The sequence below is a fragment of the Leucoraja erinacea genome, chromosome 2 (genome assembly GCF_028641065.1).
Source record: "Leucoraja erinacea ecotype New England chromosome 2, Leri_hhj_1, whole genome shotgun sequence".
Lineage (NCBI taxonomy): Eukaryota > Metazoa > Chordata > Chondrichthyes > Rajiformes > Rajidae > Leucoraja > Leucoraja erinaceus.
This window is the reverse complement of record NC_073378.1, coordinates 6499219-6525877: the sequence shown is the minus strand read 5'-3', so window position 1 is coordinate 6525877 and position 26659 is coordinate 6499219. Positions and strand designations below refer to the sequence as shown.

The following is a 26659-nucleotide window of genomic DNA, read 5'->3' as shown; positions in this document are numbered from 1 at the left end:
AGGGTTTTATAAAGCAAACAATTAAAGGTATGTACCTTATTTTTACATTAAAAGGGGCTTGTATATAACCCTGTATATAACGTTTTCTATAGCGAGTAGCTCATTTTGGGCTCTTTATATCCAGCAGTATTTTTCTGGGCATTTGAGGGCACAAATCCAGCGCAATGTGAACGTTCTAAACCAGCGCGTTCACAGGAACCCACTAGAAAGCTGATTTAAATGGACTTTAATTTACAGCAATTGAACACTAAATTCCTTCCATTTGGCCTATAAATTGATGTAAATTAGATTTTAAAATCATGTTTTATTGTGAATTATTTGTGAATATTATTTGGACACTTGGCTATTTAAAAATGTTAATCATTTATTAAGAAATGGATAGATGTTTAGATCTAGTAGTTGAAGTTTGAAATTAGCTAATTATAGACCTGTTAGTTTGACTTCAGTGGTGGGCAAATTAATGGAAAAGATACTTAGAGACAATATATATAAGCATCTAGATAAACAGGGTCTGATTAGGAAGAGTCAACATGGATTTGTGCCTGGAAGGTCATGTTTGACTAATCTTCTTGAATTTTTTGAAGAGGTTACTAGGGAAATTGACGAGGGTAAAGCAGTGGATGTTGTCTATATGGACTTTAGTAAGGCCTTTGACAAGGTTCCTCATGGAAGGTTGGTTAAGAAGGTTCAACTGTTGGGTATAAATGCAGGAATAGCAAGATGGATTCAACAGTGGCTGAATGGGAGAAGCCAGAGGGTAATGGTGGATGGCTGTTTATCGGGTTGGAGGCAGGTGACTAGTGGGGTGCCTCAGGGATCTGTGTTGGGTCCTTTGTTGTTTGTCATGTACATCAATGATCTGGATGAAGGTGTGGTAAATTGGATTAGTAAGTATGCAGATGATACCAAGATAGGGGGTGTTGTGGATAATGAAGAGGATTTCCAAAGTCTACAGAGTGATTTAGGCCATTTGGAAAAATGGGCTGAAAGATGGCAGATGGAGTTTAATGCTGATAAATGTGAGGTGCTACACCTTGGCAGGACAAATCAAAATAGGACGTACATGGTAAATGGTAGGGAATTGAAGAATACAGTTGAACAGAGGGATCTGGGTATAACCGTGCATAGTTCCTTGAAGGTGGAATCTCATATAGATAGGGTGGTAAAGAAAGCTTTTGGTATGCTAGCCTTTATAAATCAGAGCATTGAGTATAGAAGCTGGGATGTAATGTTAAAATTGTACAAGGCATTGGTGAGACCAAATCTGGAGTATGGTGTACAATTTTGGTCGCCAAATTATAGGAAGGATGTCAACAAAATAGAGAGAGTACAGAGGAGATTTACTAGAATGTTGCCTGGGTTTCAACAACTAAGTTACAGAGATAGGTTGAATAAGTTAGGTCTTTATTCTCTGGAGCGCAGAAGGTTAAGGGGGGACCTGATAGAGGTCTTTAAAATGATGAGAGGGATAGACAGAGTTGATGTGGACAAGCTTTTCCCTTTGAGAATAGGGAAGATTCAAACAAGAGGACATGACTTCAGAATTAAGGGACAGAAGTTTAGGGGTAATATGAGGGGGAACTTCTTTACGCAGAGAGTGGTGGCGGTGTGGAATGAGCTCCCAGTGGAAGTGGTGGAGGCAGGTTCATTGGTATCATTTAAAAATAAATTGGATAGGCATATGGATGAGAAGGGAATGGAGGGTTATGGTACGAGTGCAGGCAGGTGGGACTAAGGGGAAAAAAAAGTTGTTCGGCATGGACTTGTAGGGCCGAGATGGCCTGTTTCCGTGCTGTAATTGTTATATGGTTATATGGTTAATTGGGTAACTAACTAATTATATGCTTTAATTTTAGATCATCCAAGTAAGATTATTTTATATTTGTTTCAGAATGCTTCAATCGATGATAACTGAAAATTTCATTCAGTTCTCTTAATTTTTAAGAAGGTTATGGGCTTTTGACTGTCCACGATCACAGCTTTTTTGTTATGTCCATAGAAAATCAATAGGGAACAAGATGCTAATTTCCGAGTATGAAAATGGCCATAACTGTTTTATTACTTGAGATATGAAAGTGAATTAGGTGCCAAATTAAACTTATTGTTATGCTTTATCTGATGGGATAAATTGCAGACTTGATCTTTTAAATCTCAAAATTTTGTAACATTGCTATATCCTGTACCTGCCTTCTCTCCATACCCCATGATCCCTGTAGCCTTCTTGCTGGCTCAATAGTGATCATGTTTTGTCTTTCTGCTAACTGGTTTGCACGCTACTAAAGCTTTTCAGTACCTCGTTACACTTGAAAATAAATTAATGAGGGGGAAAGAATGATATGAGAGTGTTACGTGGATTGGTGTAACAACACACCAGCTGTTGTTGCAAAGCTTCAGTTGCTCATATTGTATTGCTCCTTTACAGGTGCTCCTCCCTAAATCTACCCTAAATTTACAGATGCCTTCCCTACTGCACCATTTAAAGGTGTCCTCCCCTAATTCACCATTTAAAGGTGTCCTCCCCTAATTCACCATTTAAAGGTGTCCCCTAATTCACCATTTAAAGGTGCCCCCCCCCTTAAATCCCCCTCCCATTTATGCCCTACCCTAAATCCACATTTACAGGTGCCCTTCCCTAAACCCCCCTATTTCTAGGCACCCTCCCCTATATGTAGCCATCTAGCTAGCTATCCAGTATGTAGCTCATCCAAGCTAGCTACCTGGTTTTCCAGTATGTAGCCTCAGTCTAGCTAGCTACCTAGCTATCCAGTATGTTGCTCAGTCTAGCTATCTATCTAGCTATCCAAGTATGTAGCTTAATCTAGTTAGCTACATAGCTATACAGTAAACAGATCACTCTGGCCATGGAGGAGGCCCAGGACGGAGAGGTCGGATTCGGAATGGGAGGGGGAGTTGAAGTGCTGAGCGCCTGCGAGATCAGGTTGGTTAATGCGGACCGAGCGGAGGTGTTCGGCGAAACGATCGCCAAGCCTCCACTTGGTCTCACCAATATAGATCAACTGACATCTAGAGCAGCGGATGCAATAGATGAGGTTGGAGGAGATACAGGTGAACCTCTGTTGCACCTGGAACGATTGCTTGGGTCCTTGAATGGAGTCGAGGGGGGAGGTAAAGCGACAAGTGTAGCATCTCTTGCGGTTGCAAGGGAAAGTGCCCGGGGAGGGAGTTGTGCGGGAGGGAAGGGAAGAATTGACAAGGGAGTTACGGAGCGAGCGGTCTTTGCGGAAAGTAGACGGGGGGGGGGGGGGGGGGGGGAGATGTGGCGAGTGGTGGGGTCACGTCGGAGGTGCCGAAAATGACGGACTACTTGTTGTATGTGACGGCTAGTGACGGGGTGAAAGGTGAGGACGAGGTGGGACTCTGCCCTTGTTACGAGTGGGGGGATGGAGAGAGAGAGTAGTGTTACGGGGTATGGAAGAGACCCTGGTGCGAGCCTCATCTATATTAGGGGAGGGGAACCCCCGTTCCCAGAAGAATGAGGACATTTCCGATGCCCCGTGATCCATTGAGGACATTGTATCAGTGAAAGCATTCCTTCGCAATTTCAGCAGCAATTAAAACTAACCTAGCCCCCAAAACATTCCGGTCAACAGTTATTTCATTAATTGTACATGATGTGGCTGCAAACTATATCTGTGGAGTCTTGAAAATGCTATGTGGATCTCTCACACATATACACACCTTTGGATTTATGTATGCTCATCACCTTATTTGGGGAACAGTGCATTGAGTCTTAAAAAGCACGAGTCAGTTATGTTGTCGCTGCCTCTTGAATTAACGATCTAGTTTTAGAGAGATTTAATAACACAATGGATGGAACTAAAATAGTTCAAAACAAACTTTAGACAGAGTTCAAGATGGCCTTATGTAAAGAAGCATGTAAGCAGAGTTCCACCCATGTGTAATTTAAGAATGTATTCATGGCTTGTTGTGCTGATCAGACTGCGGGATATTTAAGAGAAGTGTTATCTTTTATGTGGTGCTTCTGGCCTACCAGTGATAATACTTGAAGCGCGGTCTCCAATTTGGAGTCCTCAAGAGTGTTTGTAGAGCACATGCCAGGTTCACAAACATGTAGCACATCAAGAAGAACCTGAGAGAAGGGAGAAAAAAAAGTAAGTACATTAAAATGATTCACATCCTGCTTCATACTTATATACCTCTAAAGAACTGGATAGACTTGGTTTATACTCTCTAGAATTTAGGAGATTGAGAGGGGATCTCATAGAAACTTACAAAATTCTTAAGGGGTTGGACAGGCTAGATGCAGGAAGATTGTTCCCGATGTTGGGGAAGTCCAGGACAAGGGGTCACAGCTTAAGGATAAGGGGGAAATCCTTTAAAAACCGAGATGAGAAGAACTTTTTTCACCAAGCGGAGGTATTAGTGGTGAATCTGTGGAACTCTCTGCCACAGAGGGTAGTTGAGGCCAGTTCATTGACTATATTTAAGAGGGAGTTAGATGTGGCCCTTGTGGCTAAGGGGATCAGGGGGTATGGAGAGAAGGCATGTACGGGATACTGAGTTGGATGATCAGCCATGATCATATTGAATGGCGGTGCAGGCTCGAAGGGCCGAATGGCCTACTCCTGCACCTAATTTCTATGTTTCTATGTTTCTATGAACTCCATATGTCCATTCTGCCACTACCCACTCCTTAAATTGTTCCTTTCCCCATGTATATCAATTCTGGGTTTTCCTGTTACTGTGTTCATCTATATATCACTGGATCAAATGTTTTTTTTCCCCCAAATGGAACTGGGTCCCACATTTATCTTCTATCCAAGTGCATTAGTTGAACATGGCACAATGGACATCTGGCAGGAATACATAGTTTCAGTACAAACAATGGTATTTGGACAATGCCACATTCTGGAATAACAGAGCACAAGCAACCTACATCTCTTGTTTGATTACAGTCAATGGAACATCATATCATTCATCATTTAATAATAAGGGGTAGGCCATTTGGGACTGAGATGAGGAAAAACCTTTTCACCCAGAGAGTTGTGAATCAGTGGAATTCTCTGCCACAGAAGGCAGTGGGTGTTTTCACTGGATGTTTTCAAGAGAGAGTTAGATTAGCTCTTAGGGCCAACAGAATGAAGGGATATGGGGAGAAAGCAGGAACGGGGTACTGATTTTGGATGATCAGCCATGATCATATAGAATGGCGGTTTAGGGGTAACTAGCTTTAAAAGTGCAGAATGGCCTACTAAGGTGCACCGTATTTTCTATGTTTATGGATATTATGGTCTGAGCGCAGGTATCTTTTTCCCTGGTCCTTACCGTTTCACCCCAACAGAATCAAGGGATCAGCCGCCGCATACAATAGAATGGCGGTGCATAGAATATTTTTCTATATCCTTTTCCCTGGTCTTACCTTTCCCCCATCAGCCGCTACAACATATAATCAACCCCTGGGGGATCCCACCACAAATCACACCTTCCCATCTCCACCCCTTTCCACAATCCAGAGACCGTTCCCTCCACAACTCCCTTCACCTTGAACCTGTCCTCTGGTTCTCAATTCCTCCACTCTGGGCAAAAGACTCTGTGCATCTATCTACCTGATCTATTCCTCTCATGATATGGTGAAACTGGTCACAAAAATACAATACTTACATGGAAAGAATAGGAGCAACACTGTCAAGCGAAGCAATTAAAATTCCAATCTCGCAAATACCAGCTGTAAGCAGGAGGGCCCATGTTGGTTCACCATTTGCTTTACCATGGCCAAAGACCTGTTTTTAAAAGTGGAAAAGGATAAAATAAAAATCTGAAAATCTATGGAAGATAATATATTAATATGTCTGTAACCTACATGATAAGGAATTTGGCATCTGAACACTGAATTTGGCATTTGTACATCTGAAGCCACAAGTATGCCTACTTTATATCAACCAGGGGTATTTGGGATGACAATAATAATAATAATAATAATAATAATAATAATAATAATAATAATAATAATAATAACTTTATTTATAAAGCACTTTAAACAACTGCAGTTGCCACAAAGTGCTGTACATGAGAACTCATGGACAAGAAGTTATTACAAACCATTAAAAACCATAAAACAAAGGACTATAAAACAGTAAAAATTAAAAGACATTAAAAGCACTAAAAACAGGAGCAATGTCTCAGCCAGTGTCGAAAGCCAGAGAATAAAAATTAGTATTTAGGGTGGATTTGAAGATGGACAGTGAGGGGGCCTGTCTGATGTGCAACGGCAATGACAATAGATAATAGGCAATTGGTGCAGGAGTAGGCCATTCGACCCTTCGAGCCAGCACCGCCATTCAATGTGATCATGGCTGATCATCACCAATCAGTATCCCGTTCCTGCCTTCTCCCCATGTCCCCTGACTCTGCTATTTTTAAGAGCCCTATCTAGCTCTCTCTTGAAAGCATCCAGAGAACCTGCCTCCACCGCTCTCTGAGGCAGAGGATTCCACAGACTCACCACTTTCTGTGAGAAAAAGTGTTTTCTCGTCTCTGTTCTAAATGGCTTACTCCTTATTCTTAAACTGTGGACCCTGGTTCTGGACTCCCCAAACATTGGGGACATGTTTCCTGCCTCTAGCGTGTCCAAACCCTTAACAATCTTATATGTTTCAATGAGATGCCCTCTCATCCTTCTAAACTCCAGAGTGTACAAGCCCAGCTGCTCCATTCTCTCAGCATATGACAGTCCCACCATCCCGGGAATTAACCTTGTAAACCTACACTGCACTCCCTCAATAGCAAGAATGTCCTCAAATTAGGGGACCAAAACTGTCACAATACTCCAGGTGTGGTCTCTCTAGGGCTCTGTACAACTGCAGAAGGACTTCTTTGCTCCTATATTCAATTCCTCTTGTTATAAAGGCCAACATGCCATTCGCTTTCTTCACTGCCTGCTGTACCTGCATGCTTACTTTCATAGACTGATGTACAAGGACCCCCAGATCCCGTTGTACTTCCCCTTTTCCCAACTTGACGCCATTTAGATAGTAATCTGCCTTCCTGTTTTTGCTACCAAAGTGGATAACCTCACATTTATCCGCATTAAACTTCATCTGCCATGCATCTGCCCACTCCCCCAACCTGTCCAAGTCACCCTGCATTCTCATAGCATCCTCCTCACAGTTCACACTGCCACCCAGCTTTGTGTCATCTGCAAATTTGCTAATGTTACTTTGAATCCCTTCATCCAAATCATTGATGTATATTGTAAATAGCTGCGGTCCCAGCACTGAGCCTTGCGGTACCCCATTAGTCACTGCCTGCCATTCTGAAAGGGACCCGTTAATCCCTACTCTTTGTTTCATGTCTGCCAACCACTTCTCTATCCATGTCAGCACTCTACTCTCAATACCATGTGTCCTAATTTTGCCCACTCATCTCCTATGTGGGACCTTATCAAATGAGAATGTATAAGGCAGGTGTACATAAGTGAATGTATAAGGCCACGGGTGTACATACAGAATGTACGTTTGCAGATGCCGCTAATGAGGGTGGTATTGTGGATAGTGAAGATGGTTAATAACCTATTCAGCAAGATCGTGATCAGTAGGTGATGTGTACAGAGGAATGGTTAATAGAGTTTAATGCAGATAAATGGGAGGTGTTGCATTTTGGAAAGTCTAACCAGGGCAGAACATTCACAGTAAATGGTAGGGCTCTGGGGAGTGTTGTAAAGCAGAGGGATCTCGAGTACAGGTATATTGTTCTTTGGAAGTGGTGTCACAAGTAGATAAGGTGGTCAAGAAGGCTCTTGGTGCATTGGCCTACATCAGTTAGGGTATTCAAGTTGGGATAGACACAGAAAGCTGGAGTGACTCTGCGGGACAGGCAGCATCTCTGAAAAGAAGGAATGGGTCGAGACCCTTCATCAGACGTTGGGATGTTATGTTACAGTTAGACAAGGTACTGGTGAGGCCACTGTTGGAGTACTGCATTTAGTTTTGATCACCCTGTTATAGGAAATAAGTTGTTAAGATTAGCTATAGAAACATATAAAATGATAAAAGGATTGGATAAGCTAGATGCAGGAAAAATGTTCCCAATGTTGGGCGAGTCCGGAACCAGGAGGTCATTTAAGACTGAGGTGAGAAAAACACTTTTTCACCCAGAGAGTTGTGAATTTGTGGAATTCCCTGCCACAGAGGGCAGTGGCGGCCAAGTCACTGGATGGATTTAAGAAAGAGTTAGATAGAGCTCTAGGGGCTAGTGGAGTCAAGGGATATGAGGAGAAGGCAGGCACGGGTTATTGTTAGGGGACGATCAGCCATGATCACAATGAATGGCGGTGCTGGCTCGAAGGGCCGAATGGCCTCCTCCTGCACCTATTTTCTATGTTTCTAAGCTGGAAAGAGTGCAGAGAAGATTTACGAGGACGTTACCAGGACACAAGGGCCTGAGCTAAAGGGAGATGTTGGGCAGGCAGGAGCTATATTTCTTGGTGTATACGAGGATGACAGGTGATCTTCTAGAAGTATATAAGCACATGAGGGAAATAGATATGGTAGATGCACAGAATCTTTTACCCAGAGCAGGAGAATGAAGAACCAGAGGACATGGGTTTAAAGATTTAGTAGAAATCTGATGGGCAACTTTTTCACACAGAGGGTGGTGGGTTTGTGGAATGAGCTGCCAAAGGAGGTAATTACGGCAGAAACTATAACAACATCTCAGAGACATTTGGACAGATACGAGGATGAGAAAATTTAGAGGGATATGGACCAAATGCAAGCAGTTGGAGCCAGTGAAGACTGGTTGCTACGAGCAAGCTGGGCCGGTTTCTGCATAACATAACTCTATGACTCTACTGTGGGATTGACAGCACAATTTAGGCAGACAGTGGAAAATACAGATAAATAGTTAACCCACGGATGACTTTGTGATCAGTAATTAGTTGACTTTGAGGTTGTAGATGCTGCAATCAGGAGTAAATCATTAATTGCTGTATGAACTGAATGGGTCAAGCATCTGTCGAAGCTGCTGAGATTTTTCCAGCAGTTTTAATTTTGTTCAATGGTCCACTTAGCCTGATTTTCCATGGATGTTGTACTCTTCTTAATCCTTTTACCAATATCTAGTTCCTCCCTTTACCTATACTAAAACTTGTTAGGAATTTCCAGAGACTTCTGTAAATTAATTAATTCTAGAATTTTGTTAAAATCTTCTTTAGCTCAACCTTAATGCAACTTCATTATAAATTATATCTACTTACCCGTAAGAAAGGGACTATCCCATCCCTGGCAATGGCCTGCATTAGCCGAGGAGCCCCAGTGAGGCTTTGAAGGCCGGCACCACATGTTGAAAAGAAAGAACCGATCACAATGACCCAGGGGGAAGGCCAAGCTAGAATCCCAATGACAAGATTGCCATTCACAGACTCGCCAAACCTGTGAACAGAAGTAGGCTATCTTTAAAAGCAACTTTGAAAATGGGGAAGAAACAGTAGTAAACTAAATCAGACAGGTATTCAGGAAAGCAGGAACAACAATGCCATGGGTAACTGCATTCACCAGCGCATGAGCTGCAGGGAATTAAACAGAGTTCCCAAAGCATTCAATGGAGATGCTCGTGAACATAGCATCAAAATACTATTTTTGGTGGAATTTTCTCACCAAGGACTTTCTTATGCGGCTTCATTGACCAATTCAGTGTGGGGATGGACTTCCCTTCAGATTTCCACTCATAATTTCTGGGAAAATAGTAATGGGAAGTTTGGGCAGACGGAACAAATGCAACTTCAGGGAGGGCTTAAAATAATAATTCCCCATTCACATCATTCCAAACTGACTAGGATCTCAGCGACAGCTTTTTCTCAACCCACAGTGGGTAGATCCCAGAACAGAGTTGCAAAGATGGCTTGCATACGTTTGATCCATTTTCTTTGATATTTGATGAGCAACTAAATTTACAAGCAAGCAGCAAAACATCACCTGATCATTCACCCTGCTATTAGTATCACCGATTTAAACCTTGAGAACCGGCTGAAATCCCAATGTTCAGACAGGCTCCAGACAGTGTGCGCCTACAGACCATTAGGGCCCTTGTTGACAACACAGTAAAAAAATATAACAAATGCATAACAAATGCAGTTCTATATTTAGAAAAGTGGTTAGCTATTTGTCTAGGGCTTCAGGGTATAACACAAGAGCAGTAAAGCTGATCAGCACATGATATTTTGACCCATTTTCCTTTAGCGTAGGATTGGCAAAAATAGCAATCGAGATAATACCATCAATCAATCCTTCCATCATTTTCACTTTGGTGTATATTCAATGTTGAACAAACAGCTTTTTAAAAAAAAGCAGGACATCATCTGTGAAATGCATTTCCCCCAACTTTGTGTTGAACACTTAATGCCTGTGATGGTTCTGAACCTAATTTGAAGATTTCATATTATGTTTGTTCATCAGCACATCTATCTATATAACTAAAACTCTCATCTTGACCACTTCCTGTCTGTGCTATATATTGATTTTAGAAAAAAACGCAACCATTTATCGCTATGATTTTTGGCCATCTTATTCACAATCCGCCTCCGCTGAGGAAACCCCGAGGATTTTTCTGATCGATGAAAGATAAAAAAGGTTATGAGTGTTTAAAAAGTCTTGAGATCAGCTGATTGGTCCTCTCGCCTATCAATCACCACAATGAAGGTAACACCTCTTCCGGGGGGGGAGAAGAACTAAAAAACCCTGTATGCCTGGAGGATCATGAGGGAGAGTCAACTATGATTCTAAGTTGTAAATCAACTGAACTGTGAGTCTGCAATGTACTTGCAAAAAAATGATTTGTTAGCCCTTGTTGACAATGCAATGAGTTGTTTGGCAATTTGGTGGCCTGCACTCTGCTTGAAATGCTGTGGAATTGAATTTGGTGGCCTGCACTCTGCTTGAAATGCTGTGAAATTGAATTTGGTGGCCTGCACTCTGCCTGAAATGCTATGAAATTGAGTTTTGTGGCCTGCACTCTGCCCGAAATGCTATGAAATTGAGTTTGGTGGTCTGTGCTCTGCCCAAAATGCTGTGAAATCGAGTTTGGTGGCCTGCACTCTGCCCAAAATGCTATGAAATTGCGTTTGGTGGCCTGCACTCTGCTTGAAATGGAATTTCAAGGAATAGCCGTGAGTGAACTGCCAGCCCACCAGCCCTGAGTGACTGATCTGCCAGTCCACCAGCCCTGAGTGACTGAGCTGCCAACCCACCAGCCCTGAGTGTCTGAGCTGCCAACCCACAAGCCCTGAGTGACTGAGCTGCCAACCCACCAGCCCAAGAATCCAATCGGCCCACAATGTCCATACTAGCCCTCTGGAAACCAGTCCCTTCAGCCCACAACGCCCATACTAGTGCTCCAGACCCCCACCCCCACTGGCCTCCAATATTAGAATTGGTGGACAGGTGGAATATTGCGTTGGGGGACCAGCCCTCACGTGTGATCATGGGACCCAACGGGTCCCACTTAGTCTAGTCATAATCTAAAAATGCCATCCATTGTCTCATTTGTAACATTGTCTCAATTAATAACAAACTAATTAATCTCTTTGCTAATTCATTAACACAGTATTTGGCATTTATTTAAAACTTAATTTTGGGGGAAAATGCCATTACATTTCACACTCAGTGTCAAATGACATGGAGCCACGAATACTCAGGAATTCATAGGTATAAGAAAGCAAAGAGGCATTCAAATAATTATAAATAGCTTTTAAAAAAGTTTTTAAACAATTGCACTGCTGAGTTGCTGGTCCACTCACCCCTATCGTTCTGATAACAACTCTCCAGGTCAGTCTCTCTACGTGGAGCAATGGGTAATTCCTTGCTCTGAACACACCTGATTTTGAGGCTGGTTCACGATACACTTAAGCGATACACTTAAAAACACACACAATACGCAATAAAAAGTTAACACAAACATCCACCACAGCATTATTCACCATGGTGGAAGGCAACAAAGTTCAGCCAGTCCTCCTCCTTCCTTCAGTCGTGGTCGGGGCCATAGATCCACCGTAGTCACCGCTACAGACGGCCCGATGTACAGGCGGTGGAATACACACCGCGGCTTGGAGGTTCCGAATCGGCACTTTCCTACCAGAGTCCCAGGATCAGGATGTTATAGGCCACAGGCCGGTGGTCGGAGCTCTTCTCCAGCGATCCCTGGCGGGGGATTCCAGGCTCCGGATGGTAAGTCCACGCCCCACCCGCTGCTAGAAGCTCCGCAGACCGCAGCTTCAGGATGTTATATGCCGCGGGCCGGCGGTCAGAGCTCTTCTCCGGCAATCCCTGGCAAGGGATCCCAGGCTCCGGATGATAAGTGCGTTCCACGCCCGCGGCTAGAAGCTCCTCGGACCACAGTCCTCATGGTGCCAAAGTCACCAGGCCAGGGATCGGAGCACTCCTCTCTTGCAACCCCTGGCAAGTGTTCGCCCGCTCCGTGATGGAAAGTCCACGCTGCGCTTGTTGCCGATGCTCCGGGCCTGATTCCGGGAAAGGCCGCTCCAATCCATGGTGTTAGGCCGCGATGGAGGCGACATGGAATAAGTCGCCTCTCCTTGGAGAAGGCGGCCAAAAGTGGTTTCCCCCTTACCCCTCCCCACCACCCCCCACATAAGGCATACCGAGAGACACCCAATCTAACACTAGACACACCAAAAAAAAAAGTTGAAATAACGAACACGCTGCTGGTAGGTCAGCAGTCTCGCAGCGCCCCCACCGACCAATTATTTTTAATACGCAAATCCACTTAATAATCCAACAAAATTGGACACTCATGTTTTTCCTAAAAATCTTACGACAGATCACCATAAATGTGTACAAATCACTTACTTGTCCCTCAAGAGGACACCTTCAATGCAAGCACCAAACAGGATAATGCACGACAAGTATTTGGTTAATCGTTAAGGAAATTATTGTCATGTTACTTAAGTTAGTTGTGTTTCTAATATCTTACTTTCTTTGAAGAACAACCAAAATCCCTGTAGAGCCCAAATCTACTTTCATAATTGTAATCTCAAAAATAGAATACTTCAAATTCTGATTGAAATGAACAGCTATTTTTAAAATCAACATAACTTTTCTTGAATAGAGCAAACAATGCTGTGTATTCAAACACTACTCAGCAAACATTCTAGGCACAACTCATTTGAAATGTACACAATTTGACTTCTATTCCAAACAGAATTTTCCCCCCCATTAGTGTTCAAGAAAATGTTTTTAAAAGTTCAATCTTTGTTAAGTTTCCATCGCTATGAATCATGACAAAATGGAAATTGGCTAAAATAAGTCAATTTGACTTTAAACAAGACACAAGTCTTGTTACCTTATTAAATGTTATTATCGTTAAGCTATTCACCACTGTCACCATATTGACCAGTGCAGCTCACAATGGGCTTAGTTGGTACTCTGTCATGCCTGCTGATAGCCATATGCAGCTGGCTTGAAGCAAAATGCATGTTTTTGCATGGTTGTCATTTATTGCTGCCACCAGTTTTATCAATTAAACGTAAAATCTATTTTTCCAAGTAAATTTTTGATTTCAGTTTTCAAGTTTGTAAATGTTGAAAAATATCAGGTCCTAATTATTTTCTTCTTGATGATGGAAAACATTCATGACGTCCAAATTGTGGAGTAATGGGGATTGTTATGGGAACATATCCTCAGTGGTTGATGGGATGAGACCAGAGAGCTGAGGCACTGCTGCACCTTGCCACCTAATTCCCAGGGATGGGCCGTCAGCTTATCTGGCTCACCACACCTGGCACAGGTATGTGTGGGCAGGCACAATTAACAGGCAAAATCTAGCATGTCAGTGAAATTCTAGCTGAAACTATTTTTTTTTTTAAATGTATTAAATGTAAATGTCCAAATACATTTAGACAGGTAAATGGATAGGACAGGTTTAATGGGATATGGGCCAAATGCAGGCAGGTGGGACTAGTGTAGATGGGATATGTTGGCCAGTGTGGGCAAGTTGGGTTGAAGGGCCTGTTTCCATACTGTAAGAGTGGTGAATCTCTGGAACTCTCTGCCACAGAGGGTAGTCGAGGCCAGTTCATTGGCTATATTTAAGAGGGAGTTAGATGTGGCCCTTGTGGCTAAGGGGGTCAGAGGGTATGGAGAGAAGGCAGGTACGGGATACTGAGTTGGATGATCAGCCATGATCATATTGAATGGCGGTGCAGGCTCAAAGGGCCGAATGGCCTACTCCTGCACCTAATTTCTATGTTTCTATGTAAGACTGACTCTATTCCAGGCCCATGTGGAGATATATGCAGAGTTCCCTTTCTTCATTGACATTAATTAAATGGTCAGGTTCTTAACATGGGGCTTCATTGGCAGATTAAGTTTCTGTCTAGAAATTACCACATCTACAGATCTTACGACAGCTACCATGACATTTGCACAATTTCTACATTACATATTTGAACTTTGGATGATCATTTCCCAGAGGAAGGATACAAATGAAAGAAGTTGTAATAATTGCTAATAATGTTCCAGTGGGGATGGATTTCTGGGCATCTTTTAAGTCTCCAGATCTGTTTGAACCTGCCATGATGCCTGTTGAGGAAAAATAAAGAATCTTAGTCCAGAATTAACATAGAAACATAGAAATTAGGTGCAGGAGTAGGCCATTCGGCCCTTCAAGCCTGCACCGCCATTCAATATGATCATGGCTAATCACCCCCATACCTGCCTTCTCTCCATACCCTCTGATCCCCTTAGCCACAAGGGCCACATCTAACTCCCTCTTGAATATAGCCAATGAACTGGCCTCGACTACCCTCTGCGGCAGAGAGTTCCAGAGGTTCACCACTCTCTGTGTGAAAAAAGGTTCTTCTCATCTCGGTTTTAAAGGATTTCCCCCTTATCCTTAAGCTGTGCCCCCTTGTCCTGGACTACCCCAACATCGGGAACAATCTTCCTGCATCTAGCCTGTCCAACCCCTTAAGAATTTTGTATGTTTCTATAAGATCCCCTCTCAATCTCCTAAATTCTAGAGAGTATAAACCAAGTCTATCCAATCTTTCTTCATAAGACAGTCCTGACATCACAGGAATCAGTCTGGTGAACCTTCTCTGCACTCCCTCTATGGCAATAATGTCCTTCCTCAGATTTGGAGACCAAAACTGTACGAAATACTCCAGGTGTGGTCTCACCAAGACCCTGTACAACTGTAAGTACACTAGAACTGCAAGTACAACTAGAATCAAGTGCTCTATCAATTAAAAGTATGCACATCCAACTCTTTATATTATTCAACCAGTGAGTGAGGGAAAGAAGGCGTAAAGCAGAGTTGAATAATGAACTGACCAGGGCGAGTTACCCAATTGGATTTAAAACTGAGACAGGGTGGTTGTGGAGAGTCCTTTTGCTGATTGCAGGGCAGTGACCTGCAGTGTGCCTGCCACAAGAGGTCGGTGCTGGTTGTATTGCTGTTTGTTTTCAACATTAACCATTTGGATAACACTGCTCGAACATTTGCAGGTGGCACTAAAATTGGTGAATCAGTGGACATTGAAGAAGGATATCTAAATTGATAACAGGATCTAGATCAGTTGGGAAGTGGGCGAAGGGATGGTAAATGGAATTTAACTCTGACAAGTGTGCGGTGTTGTGTCAAATCAGGGCAGGACTTGCACAGTAAATGGTAGAGCACTGGAGTATGTTGCAGAATAGACAGATCTTGGCCTGCAGGGGCATGGTTCCCTGAAAGTGGCTGTTCAGGTGGAGAGTGTGGTGAAGGATGCATTTTGCACACTTGCCTTCACTGGGAAGGGTATTGTGTACAAAGGTTATGACTTCATGACATAGCTGCACAGAGCATTGGTGAGACTGAACTTGAAATACTGTGTGCATTTCTGATCGCCCAGCGATAGGACGGATATCATTAAGTTAGAAAGGGTTTGGACGAGATTCACCGGGATGTTACTTGGCCTTGCAGGTTGCGTTGTATGGAGATGTTGCTCAGGCTACGACATTTACAGAACCTAGGGAAATTCATGGTGGCGAGCCTCACGTCAGTGGTAAGAAAGCTATTGGAGAGAATCCTTTGAGATAGGATTTACTCTTATTTGGAAGAGAATGGGCTAATTGGGAATAGCCAGAACGGCTCTGTACACGGAAGGTCGTGTCTCACTATAACGATGAGTTTTTTGAGGAGGTGATGAAGGGAATTGTTGAAAGTAGGGTGATGGATTTTGGAAAGATGGATTTTAGTAAGGCTTTTGATAAAGTCCCTCATGGTAGGGATTCAGAAGATTAAGATGTATGGAATTTACGATGACATGGTCGTATGGATTCACAACTGGCTTATTCATAGTTGTCGTGGAAGGTAAATATTCTGGTTGGAGGCCTGTGACCAGTGGAGTTCCACATGGCTCTGTGCTGGCTCCTCTGCTGTTTGTGATACATGTAAATGACATAGACTTAAATATAAATGGGTTAGTGAGTAGGTTTGCTGACAGCCCCAAAATTGGAGGGGTTGCAGACATTGAGGGATGCTGTCAGAAGAGACAGTGTGATGTTGGTCAGCTGCGGAAATAAGTGGAGAAATGGTAGATGGAATTTAACCCAAGCAAGTGTGAGGTGATGCATTTTGGGAGGTTGAATGTAAGGAGAGAGTTAATGGCAAGACCCTAATGATGCACTAAATAATATAACCTCTCTTGTATCTGCAAACTGTGAACAGCTTAATCGTAATCATGTCCAATCTTTTTGTTGGCTGGATACCACACAACAAAAATGCTTTTTGCTTTACCTCCGCACGTGACAATCAATTAAACCAAACTAAACTAACCCTATTGAAGTGTGCAAAATCATGATGGGCATGAATACGTTAAACTTTGTTTTCCAGAGTAGAGAATTCTAAACTAGAGGTCATTGGTTTCAGAACCAGAATGCTTTATTGTCATTGCATGTGTCACATACAACGAGATTACTGTGTCTCTCCATTTAAAAGAACTTCAAACATTCACATACATACTTTTTACACTCCCTCCCTCCACACCCATGGATTCACATGTACATAAATTAACACTCTCTCCCAACCCCCCCTCCTTCCCCATAACCCGCTCCCGAGACAGAGTTCAGTTCCAAGATTGGTGATGGGTAAAAGCTGTTCTTGAGTCTGGCAGTGCGTGACTTTAGCGACCTGTACCTTTTTCCTGAGGGCAGCAGTGTGAAAAGGTGGTGACAAGGATGTGTAATGTCTTTCACGATATTACAGGTCCTGCTGTGGCACCTGGAGTGGTAAATGTCCTCCAGAGGGGGCAGGGGGAGTCCAATGATACCCACCCTGGGCAGTTTTCAATCACACTCTGGAGAGCTGCTCTGTCAGCTGTTGAACAGTTCCCAAACCAGGCAGTTATGCAGTAAGTCAGTATGCTTTAAGGTCAGTTTAAGGTTAGAGGGAAGAGATTTAAGAGGGATCTCAGTGGCAATGTTTTCACTCCGATTGTTGTCAGTGTCTGGAACAAGCTACAGAGGAAGCTATAGAATTACAATCTGAAAAAGACATTTGGAAAGACATATGGATAGGAGGGTTTAGAGGGATATCGATAAAATGCAGGCAAATGGGACTAGCCCAGATTGCCAACTTGGTGGCCATGGACAAATTGGCCCCAAGTTCCTGCTTCCATGTGGTATACCTTTCGGCTTACACCTTAAAACATTGGACTGCAGGTTAATTGTATGCCCCACAGTAGCTTCACAGCCATAAACATCACCTGTAACGGAGGGGAAATAGATGCCAACCAGCATGGTGAAGTAGGTCGCAATGTCACTGAACACATATGGCAGTCCCACAGTCGTTTCAGGATCCGAAGCAGGAATAGATGGCAGTCCACGTATTTCCAACATTTCTCCTTGGGTTCCATAATTACTCCATATATTGTCTAAAGGAAAACAGGAATAAAAGAATCAAAGTACCATGGAAAATTGGGTTAAGGAGCAGCCTATTCAAAGCAGTAAGAAATAACATTTGTATATGGTGACATACAAATTCTATACAAAACAGGAAAATAGATGCCAGGCAAGTTCAAATTAACCCCTTTGAGTACATTGCTATTGTGCAATTGAACACATCAATAGACAACATTTTAAAGCACTGCATTCATATGTGAAATGTTAAACATCTGCTGGTCTTGCAATCCTTCAAGATCTTTATCCTTTGCCAATTCAGGGCCACAGAGCCTCTCCTATTTCAGGACTACAAGGAGAGGTGGACTACGCTGCACTCCCTCAATAGCAAGAATGTCCTTCCTCAAAGTTAGAGACCAAAACTGCACACAATACTCCAGGTGTGGTCTCACTAGGGCCCCGTACGACTGCAGAAGGACCTCTTTGCTCCTATACTCAACTCCTTGTTAAGAAGGACATTCATGCTATTGAGGGAGTGCAGCGTAGATTCACCAGGTTAATTCCCGGGATGGCGGGACCGACACATGATGAAAGAATGGATTAACTGGGCTAACATTCACTGGATTCGAGAAGGATGAGAGGCGATCTTACAGAAACATATAAAATTCATTACGGATTGGACAGGCGAGATCCAGGAAAAATGTTTCACATGTTGGGGGAGTCCAGAATCAGGGGGTCACAGTTTAAGTGTAAGGGGTAGGCCATTTAGGACTGAGATGAGGAAACATTTTTCAGCCAGAGTTGTGAATCTGTGGAATTCTCTGCCACAGAAGGCAGTGGAGGCCAATTCACTGGATGTTTTCAAGAGAGAGTTGGATATAGCTCTTAGGGCGAATGGAATCAAGGGATATGGGGGAAAAGCAGGAAAGGGGTTCTGATATTGGATGATCAGCCATAAAAATAGGTGCAGGACTCCTGCACCTATTTTCTATATCCTCCCATCAGCAGATAGAAATGTGACCCCTTAATTGTCCAACAGGACTTTGTAGCACTAGAAATTATTCTGGCCGTACAACTCTCCATGTTAGTCAACTGATTTTACTAGAGTCATAAAGCATGGAAACAGGCCCCTCAGACCAACTTGCTAACACCGACCAACATGCCCCATCTACAATAGTCCCACCACACCTGCCTATGTTTGCCTAAGATCCCTCTCAACCTATCCTATCCATGTACCTGTCCAAATATGTTTTAAAGGTTGTGATAGTATTTGACTCAACTACCTCCACTGGCAGCTCATTCCACATACGCCTACAATCCTTTTAGTTTAGACACGGAGACAGGCCCTTCGGCCAACTAGTCCGCGCCGACGAGCGGACAATCCCCGCACATCAGCACTACCTTACACACAAGGGACAATTTCCATTTATACCTAACCAATTAACCCACAAACCTGTATGTCTTTGGAGTGTGGGAGGAAACCGAAGATCTCGGCGAAAACCCATGCAGGTCATGAGGAGAGCGTACATACTCCATTCAGACAGATCCCATAGTAGGATCAAACCCGGGTCTCTGGCTGTGGAAGGAAGCAGCTCTACCGCTACCCCTCCATGCCGCCTGCGTCTTGATTATCCTACTCTGGGTAAAAGACTGCATTTTGTATTGTATTGTATTGTACTCAAATTTATTGTCATTGTCTCAATTTGAGACAACGAAATGAATTTCCCTTACAGGCAGTATCATAAAAAAAATCATTAAAAAAAAAAAAATAAAATAAAAAATTTACTATCTATTCCTAAAATCATGAAATAAAGATCTAGTTTGCTCACCTATTTTATCGGTCTCATTCCGTAGTCTCTCCTACTCCTGCACCTATTGTCTATTGTCTATCTTCTCCCTCAGAATACTCTCTAGTAACTTGCCAACCACAGATGCTAGACTGGCTGGCCTGCAGTTCCCTGGCTTTTCCCGGCAGCCCTTCTTAAATAGAGGCACACCATTTTCCACCCTCCAGTCTTCCGGCACCTCACCTGTATTTAATGACGACTCAAATATTTCAACCAGAGCACCTGTAACTTTCCACCCAGCCAGTGCCCTTGCATATATCCGATCAGGACCGGGAGATTTGCTAACTTCATACGCATTAGGACCGTCAGCACCTCCTTGACCAAATTACTGACCGCCCCAAGTTCCCTGGTCCTCTTGCCTTTATTGTGGAAATTAAAATAAAGAGCTCTATTGGAAGGTTATTGCTCTGAAATATTAATTCTGATTATTTATCCTGATAACACTCCAATTAGTTGGCGTTTTCATACATTTTCATTTCCTTTTTCCAGAGTCCAGTTGTGTTTTTATTTTGCCTTGTTTGATCTCATTACTGTGATTAAGTTCACACTTAAGCCACGATGAAAACTACCATTATATGTGTGCAGAGAGAAAGCTTCGCTTTATTTCCAATCCAATCCAATCCAACTTTATTTGTTAAGCACTTTAAGACAACCAATGTTGCCCAAAGTGCTGTACAGAAGAATAAACAAGACATCATAAACAGACAACATAACAGAACAGAACATAACATAACAGCTCACATAAAGCGCAAAAATTACATATGAATGCATATGAAATTATTTAATGAAATGGAGCAAGAAGATTTGGACAAATGTTAACATCCATTAAAATTCCTTCCACATACATCACCATTTTATAACACTCACCAAATATTACTTTGCTGGCAATCCCAGGTATCCCTTGGACCTGCGTGACATTGTTGAGTTCAAAGTATTCATTACAAGTAGCATTGAAAGAGGACTCCTGACAGAAAACTTTCCAGAGTTGAGACGTCACTGTCTGGTTCCCTTCAATTATAATCTTAGCGCACTTGTCAAAGCCTTTCCAGGCTAATGTTCTGTTTCCAAGCAGGCATAGGCTATGGAGGATATGGAGGATATAAAACAGGAAAGTATAACATGAGACTGTTATCAAGACAAAATCAAGAACACAGGAGAAGGAATTGTCACCTGCTTACAAGTCCAGGAAATCAAACTTCATAAAATCTTTTGCTATTTCAGCATTTGCAATGTGCCAATCTTTTTGACGATGATTTGAGGTTTAGTGCTATATTTCCTGGCTGTCTTACCTTAATTGAGGAATTCTATCTTTATTAGATTACTACTGCCTTTAAAATAACATCAATCAAAAATATAAATTTTGAGAGCATATAGTAATGTCAAAAAATTAGCTAATCATATGATTATACAAATTTGCTGGGGAAAAAATGAACTTAAGTTACTTCTGTAGCATTAAGCAGCACAGAAAAAGTCCCTTCATCCAAAAGACTCCATGCAGATCAACAACCACTTATTTACACTAATCCTACAATAAACTTGTTTTGAGAGCAATTTACACTGGGGGTCAAGGAAAGAGCATTCATGTTGCAGCCCTGTTTCCACCAATCTTTCCACCACTATGCACAAGAAGCACACTCGCAAAACCCAATTGTATGCAAAACATACTGATTGTGGACGATCAGCCATGATCATCACATTGAATGGTGATGCTGGCTCAAAGGGCCGAATGGCCTATTCCTGCACCTATTGTCTATTAACTTCACGAAAGTTGACTGAAATGGGTTCGGACTTGATCTGGAACAGAAGATCAAAAACATCAAACCAACAGCAGGAAACTATCAAAAGTTCAGCGAACTTATTAAGAAAAAGCACAAAGGCACATTCCCCGAGGCTGCAGGGTGGAGTGCCAAAAGGCCTGGAACGCACTGGTTGAGTGTACAGATATGTCAAAGAACAGCAGGAAGGTATGATCTCTAACCCGCAAGTTTCGTGGTGACCCTAAATTTGTTCCTCAGCAGCCCAAGGTCACTGCAAATCAAGTTGCTCTTGAATGGTAAAAGTGGAAAGAGGCAAAGGAAGATCAAGGTAGACCCAGGCTTTACAATGCCATTAACCATGGAAGAGTTGAAAACTGCATTTCAAGTTTCAACCAGGAAAGGCAATTGGCTTGGATAGCATCGCAACTGAGCAGATCAAATACTTCGGACCCGACGCAAGGAGGTAGTTATTACAACTATCCAATCACTGCCTAGCAACCAACAAGCTGCCCAAGATCTGGAAGAAAGCACATGTGATAGTACTGTTAAAACCAGGGAAAGATGCATCAATCCCAGAGCTCCAGGCCGATGTCACGTCTTAGTCACACGTAAGCTGTTTGAACGCCTGATCCTAAACTGTAGATGAACGCCTCATCCCCGAGCAAGCAGAATTCCGCCTGGAAAGTCAACAACAAGCCAAGTTCTCAACCTCACACAAAACTTCGAAGATGGATTTGAGAAAAGCATGGTGACAAGTGTAGTCTTTGTTGACCTATCTGCAGCATATGACACAGTCAACCACAGATATCTGCTTAGCAAGATCTCGGATATGATGAAGGACATTCGGCTCACAGAGCTGATTGCAAGTACGCTGGAGAACAGGATGTTCTTTGTGGAGTTGGGTGGCAAATGGTGTAGGCTGAAGAATAGTCTCCCTCAGGGAGCGTGCTTGCTCCCTTAAGGGCCTGTCCCACCAGCATGCGATTGCATGCGTCTAGCGCGACCAAACGTGGTGGCTTGAGGCGTACAGCCTCGCGGAGCCGGTCCCACTTCCAACCGCGGAGCCATATGGAGTTGTGCGGGGCTGGTCCCGACATCATACTCACCAATCAGCGATGTCAGGACCAGCACCGCACAACTGCATACGGCTCCGACGATCGAAGTGGGACCGGCTCCGCGAGGCCGTACGGCTCAAACGACCACGTTAGGTCGCGCTCGCGGGCACTTTACTCTTCAACATCGAAATGACCAAGCAAGAAGTGATGGAACTTGGCGCTTTGCACATGCTGATGACCTGGGTGTTGCCGCCCAAGATACTGAAACATAGAAATTAGGTGCAGGATAGGCCATTCGGCCCTCTGAGCCTGCACCGTCATTCAATATGATCATGGCTGATCATCCAACTCAGTATCCCGTACCTGCCTTCTCTCCATACCCTCTGATCCCCTTAGCCACAAGGGCCACATCTAACTCCCTCTTAAATATAGCCAATGAACTGGCCTCGACTACCCTCTGCGGCAGAGAGTTCCAGAGATTCACCACTCTCTGTGTGAAAAAGGTTCTTCTCATCTCGGTTTTAAAGGATTTCCCCCTTATCCTTAAGCTGTGATCCCTTGTCCTGGACTTCCCCAAACATCGGGAGCAATCTTCCTGCATCTAGCCTGTCCAACCCCTTAAGAATTTTTGTAAGTTTCTATAAGATCCCCTCTCAATCTCCTAAATTCTAGAGAGTATAAACCAAGTCTATCCAGTCTTTCTTCATAAGACAGTCCTGACATCGCAGGAATCAGTCTGGTGAACCTTCTCTGCACTCCCTCTATGGCAAGAATGTCCTTGCTCAGATTTGGAGACCAAAACTGTACGCAATACTCCAGGTGTGGTCTCACCAAGACCCTGTACAACTGCAGTAGAACCTCCCTGCTCCTATACTCAATTTCGCTATGAAAGCTAACATACCATTCGCTTTCTTCACTGCCTGCTGCACCTGCATGCCTACTTTCAATGACTGGTGTACCATGACACCCAGGTCTCACTGCATCTCCCCTTTTCCTAGTCGGCCACCATTTAGATAATAGTCTGCTTTCCTGTTTTTGCCACCAAAATGGATAACCTCACATTTATCCACAATATACTGCATCTGCCAAACATTTGCCCACTCACCCAGCCTATCCAAGTCACCTTGCAGTCTCCTAGCATCCTCCTCACAGCTAACACTGCCCCCCAGCTGATTCTTCAGTAGCAGAGGAAAGGCTGACCGATGCTCTCAATCAACTAACATCATATTATGAGGAGAACTACCTCCGTGTAAACCCATATAAGACACAATTGTGTGCCTTCCACTTGAGAAACCGAGAAGCCAAGAGACAACTTCAGGTGACCTGTTCGGGAACAAGATTGGAGCACTGTGAGCATCCAGTTGGTGTAACCCTTGACCGATAGATGTCTTACCTTCAAGACGCATATTGAGAAGACAAAGGCGAAAGTGAGTGCACGCAACAATGTTGTTAGTAAGCTCACCAACACAAGATGGGGTGCTAGCCCACAGACCCTACATTCCTCTGCCTTAGCCCTCTACTATTCTACTGCTGAGTATGTATGCCCAATATGGGAAAGGTCCACCCAAGCTGGGCCCAGCCCTCAATGCTTCCTGCAGACTTGTCACAGGTTGTCTCAAGCCAACAAGTACTGACAGCTTCTACCTTCTGGCAGGCATAGCCCCACCAGACATCAGAAGAGCAGGAGCCAGCATGAAGGAGCGCCAGTGGCAGATATCAGATGAACCACATCCAATGTTTGGCCAGACACCATTTCCAAGCCGCCTAAAGTCGAGTAAACGTTTTCTTAACTGTGTGACTCCTCTTGAGGCTGGCATTACAATTGAAGCACGAGTCTCCATATGGGGTGATAAAATATCCACTCTATCTCCCTCAAATACCATGGGACTAACGGCAAGTGAGCAACTCCCTGCTGGTACAGACACAAGTTGGGCCAGATAAGAATGTCTCAATCGATTGAGAACTGGTGTTGGCAGGGCAAAGGTGTCTCTAAACAAGTGGGGATATAACTTCAACTATGTCACCTGCGAATGTGGTATTGAACCACAAACAATGGAACACCTAACTAAATGCCCTCAACCGGAAAACCAATGCACAGCTGCCTACAATGAAGATGCCGAGAAGTGTGTTCAGCTCCGTCTGAACAATATCTAATCTTGTGATGTGAACTCGATAAGAATAGATTACAGTGGTCAATGAACCACACATGTTTAGGATATAGGAGAAAGCAGACCACTCGGAGGAAGACAGTCACATGGAAAAATTGAAGACCCCACCCAGATGGTCAGGATTTTCCCCTTGCATTTGACCTCCACAAAATGCAACAGCTCCCACTTGCTCAGATCCAACACCAACTGCCATTTCTCTGCTCATTTCTTTAGCTGATCTACTGTATATCCTATTGTTTACTTTGACAGCCTTCATCACAATCTGTGACCCCAGAAATCTTGGTGTCATCTGCAAATTTATTAACAAACCCATCTATGTTTAACGTCAATAGACATTAGGTGCAGGAGTAGGCCATTCGACCCTTCGAGCCAACACCGCCAATCAATGTGATCATGGCTGATCATCCACAAACAGTACCCCGTTCCTGCCTTCTCCCCATATCCCCTGACTCCGCTATTTTTAAGAACCCTATCAAGCTCTCTCTTGAAAGCATCCAGAGAACCGGCCTCCACCACCCTCTGAGGCAGAGAATTCCACAGACTCGCCACTCTCTGTGAGAAAAAGTGTTTCCTCGTCTCCGTTCTAAATGGCTTACTCCTTATTCCTGAACTGTGGCCCCTGGTTCTGGACTCCCCCAACATCGGGAACATGTTTCCTGCCTCCAGCGTGTCCAAACCCTTAACAATCTTATATGTTTTTCAATAATATATCCTCTCATCCTTCTGAACTCCAGAGTGTACAAGCCCAGCTGCTCCATTCTCTCAGCACATGACAGTCCCGCCATCCCAGGAATTAACCTTGTAAACCTACGCTGCACTCCCTCAATAGCAAGAATGTCCTTCCTCAAATTAGGGGACCAAAGCTGCACACAATACTCCAGGTGTGGTCTCACTAGGGCTCTGTACAACTGCAGAAGGACCTCTTTGCTCCTATATTCCATTCCTCGTGTTATAAAGGCCAACATGCCATTTGCTTTCTTCACTGCCTGCTGTACCTGCATGCTTACTTTCATAGACTGATGTACAAGGACCCCCAGATCCCGTTGTACTTCCCCTTTTCCCAACTTGACGCCATTTAGATAGTAATCTGCCTTCCTGTTTTTGCTACCAAAGTGGATAACCTCACATTTATCCACATTAAGCTTCATCTGCCATGCATCTGCCCACTCCTCCAACCTGTCCAAGTCACCCTGCATTCTCATAGCATCCTCCTCACAGTTCACACTGCTACCCAACTTTGTGTCATCTGCAAATGTGTCATTTGCTAATGTTACTTTGAATCCCTTCATCCAAATCATTGATGTATATTGTAAATAGCTGTGGTCTCAGCACCGAGCCTTGCGGTACCCCTCTAGTCACTGCCTACCATTCTGAAAGGGACCCGTTAATCCCTACTCTTTGTTTCCTGTCTGCCAACCACTTCTCTATCCTCTACCCCCAATAAAAAAAATAATAATAATTGCGCTACTATGACTGTATGCACTTAAATATATTTATTTATTGCTCATATTCTATGTCGCTCTTCTAGGGAGATGCTAACTGCATTTCTTTGCTCTGTACTGTACACTGCACAATGACAATAAAGTTTCAATATGAATCTGAATCTAATTTTGCCCACTCATCTCCTATGTGGGACCTTATCAAATGCTTTCTGAAAGTCCAGGTACACTACATCCACTAGCTCTCCCTTGTCCATTTTCCTAGTTACATCTTCAAAAAATTTCCAGAAGATTAGTCAAGCTTGATTTCCCCTTCGTAAATCCATGCTGACTCGGACCGATCCTGTTACTGCTATCCAAATGTTCGGCTATCTCATCTTTTATAATTGACTCCGGCATCTTCCCCACCACCGATGTCAGGCTGGTCTATAATTCCCTGTTTTCTCTCTCCTGCCTTTCTTAAAAAGTGGGATAACATTAGCTACCCTCCATTTACATGTATCACAAATATAAACATGGA

The 26659-nt window shown here is 43.4% G+C and overlaps 1 protein-coding gene across 4 annotated transcripts in view; it reads right to left on the bottom strand.

Annotated features, from left to right (window-relative positions):
* The window catches only part of LOC129706782 (solute carrier family 12 member 7-like), a 286498-nt gene that overhangs the window by 54844 nt on the left and 204995 nt on the right, over positions 1 to 26659 (bottom strand). For all 4 annotated transcript variants that reach the window (XM_055651265.1, XM_055651281.1, XM_055651273.1 and 1 more), the window contains exons 8-14: positions 20588 to 20799; positions 17741 to 17908; positions 14476 to 14573; positions 12843 to 12901; positions 9236 to 9410; positions 5644 to 5762; positions 4013 to 4111 (exon numbers count right to left, since the gene is read on the bottom strand). In XM_055651265.1, the coding sequence (XP_055507240.1) occupies positions 4013 to 4111; positions 5644 to 5762; positions 9236 to 9410; positions 12843 to 12901; positions 14476 to 14573; positions 17741 to 17908; positions 20588 to 20799 (930 nt within the window). The remainder of the gene's footprint in view (positions 1 to 4012; positions 4112 to 5643; positions 5763 to 9235; positions 9411 to 12842; positions 12902 to 14475; positions 14574 to 17740; positions 17909 to 20587; positions 20800 to 26659) is intronic.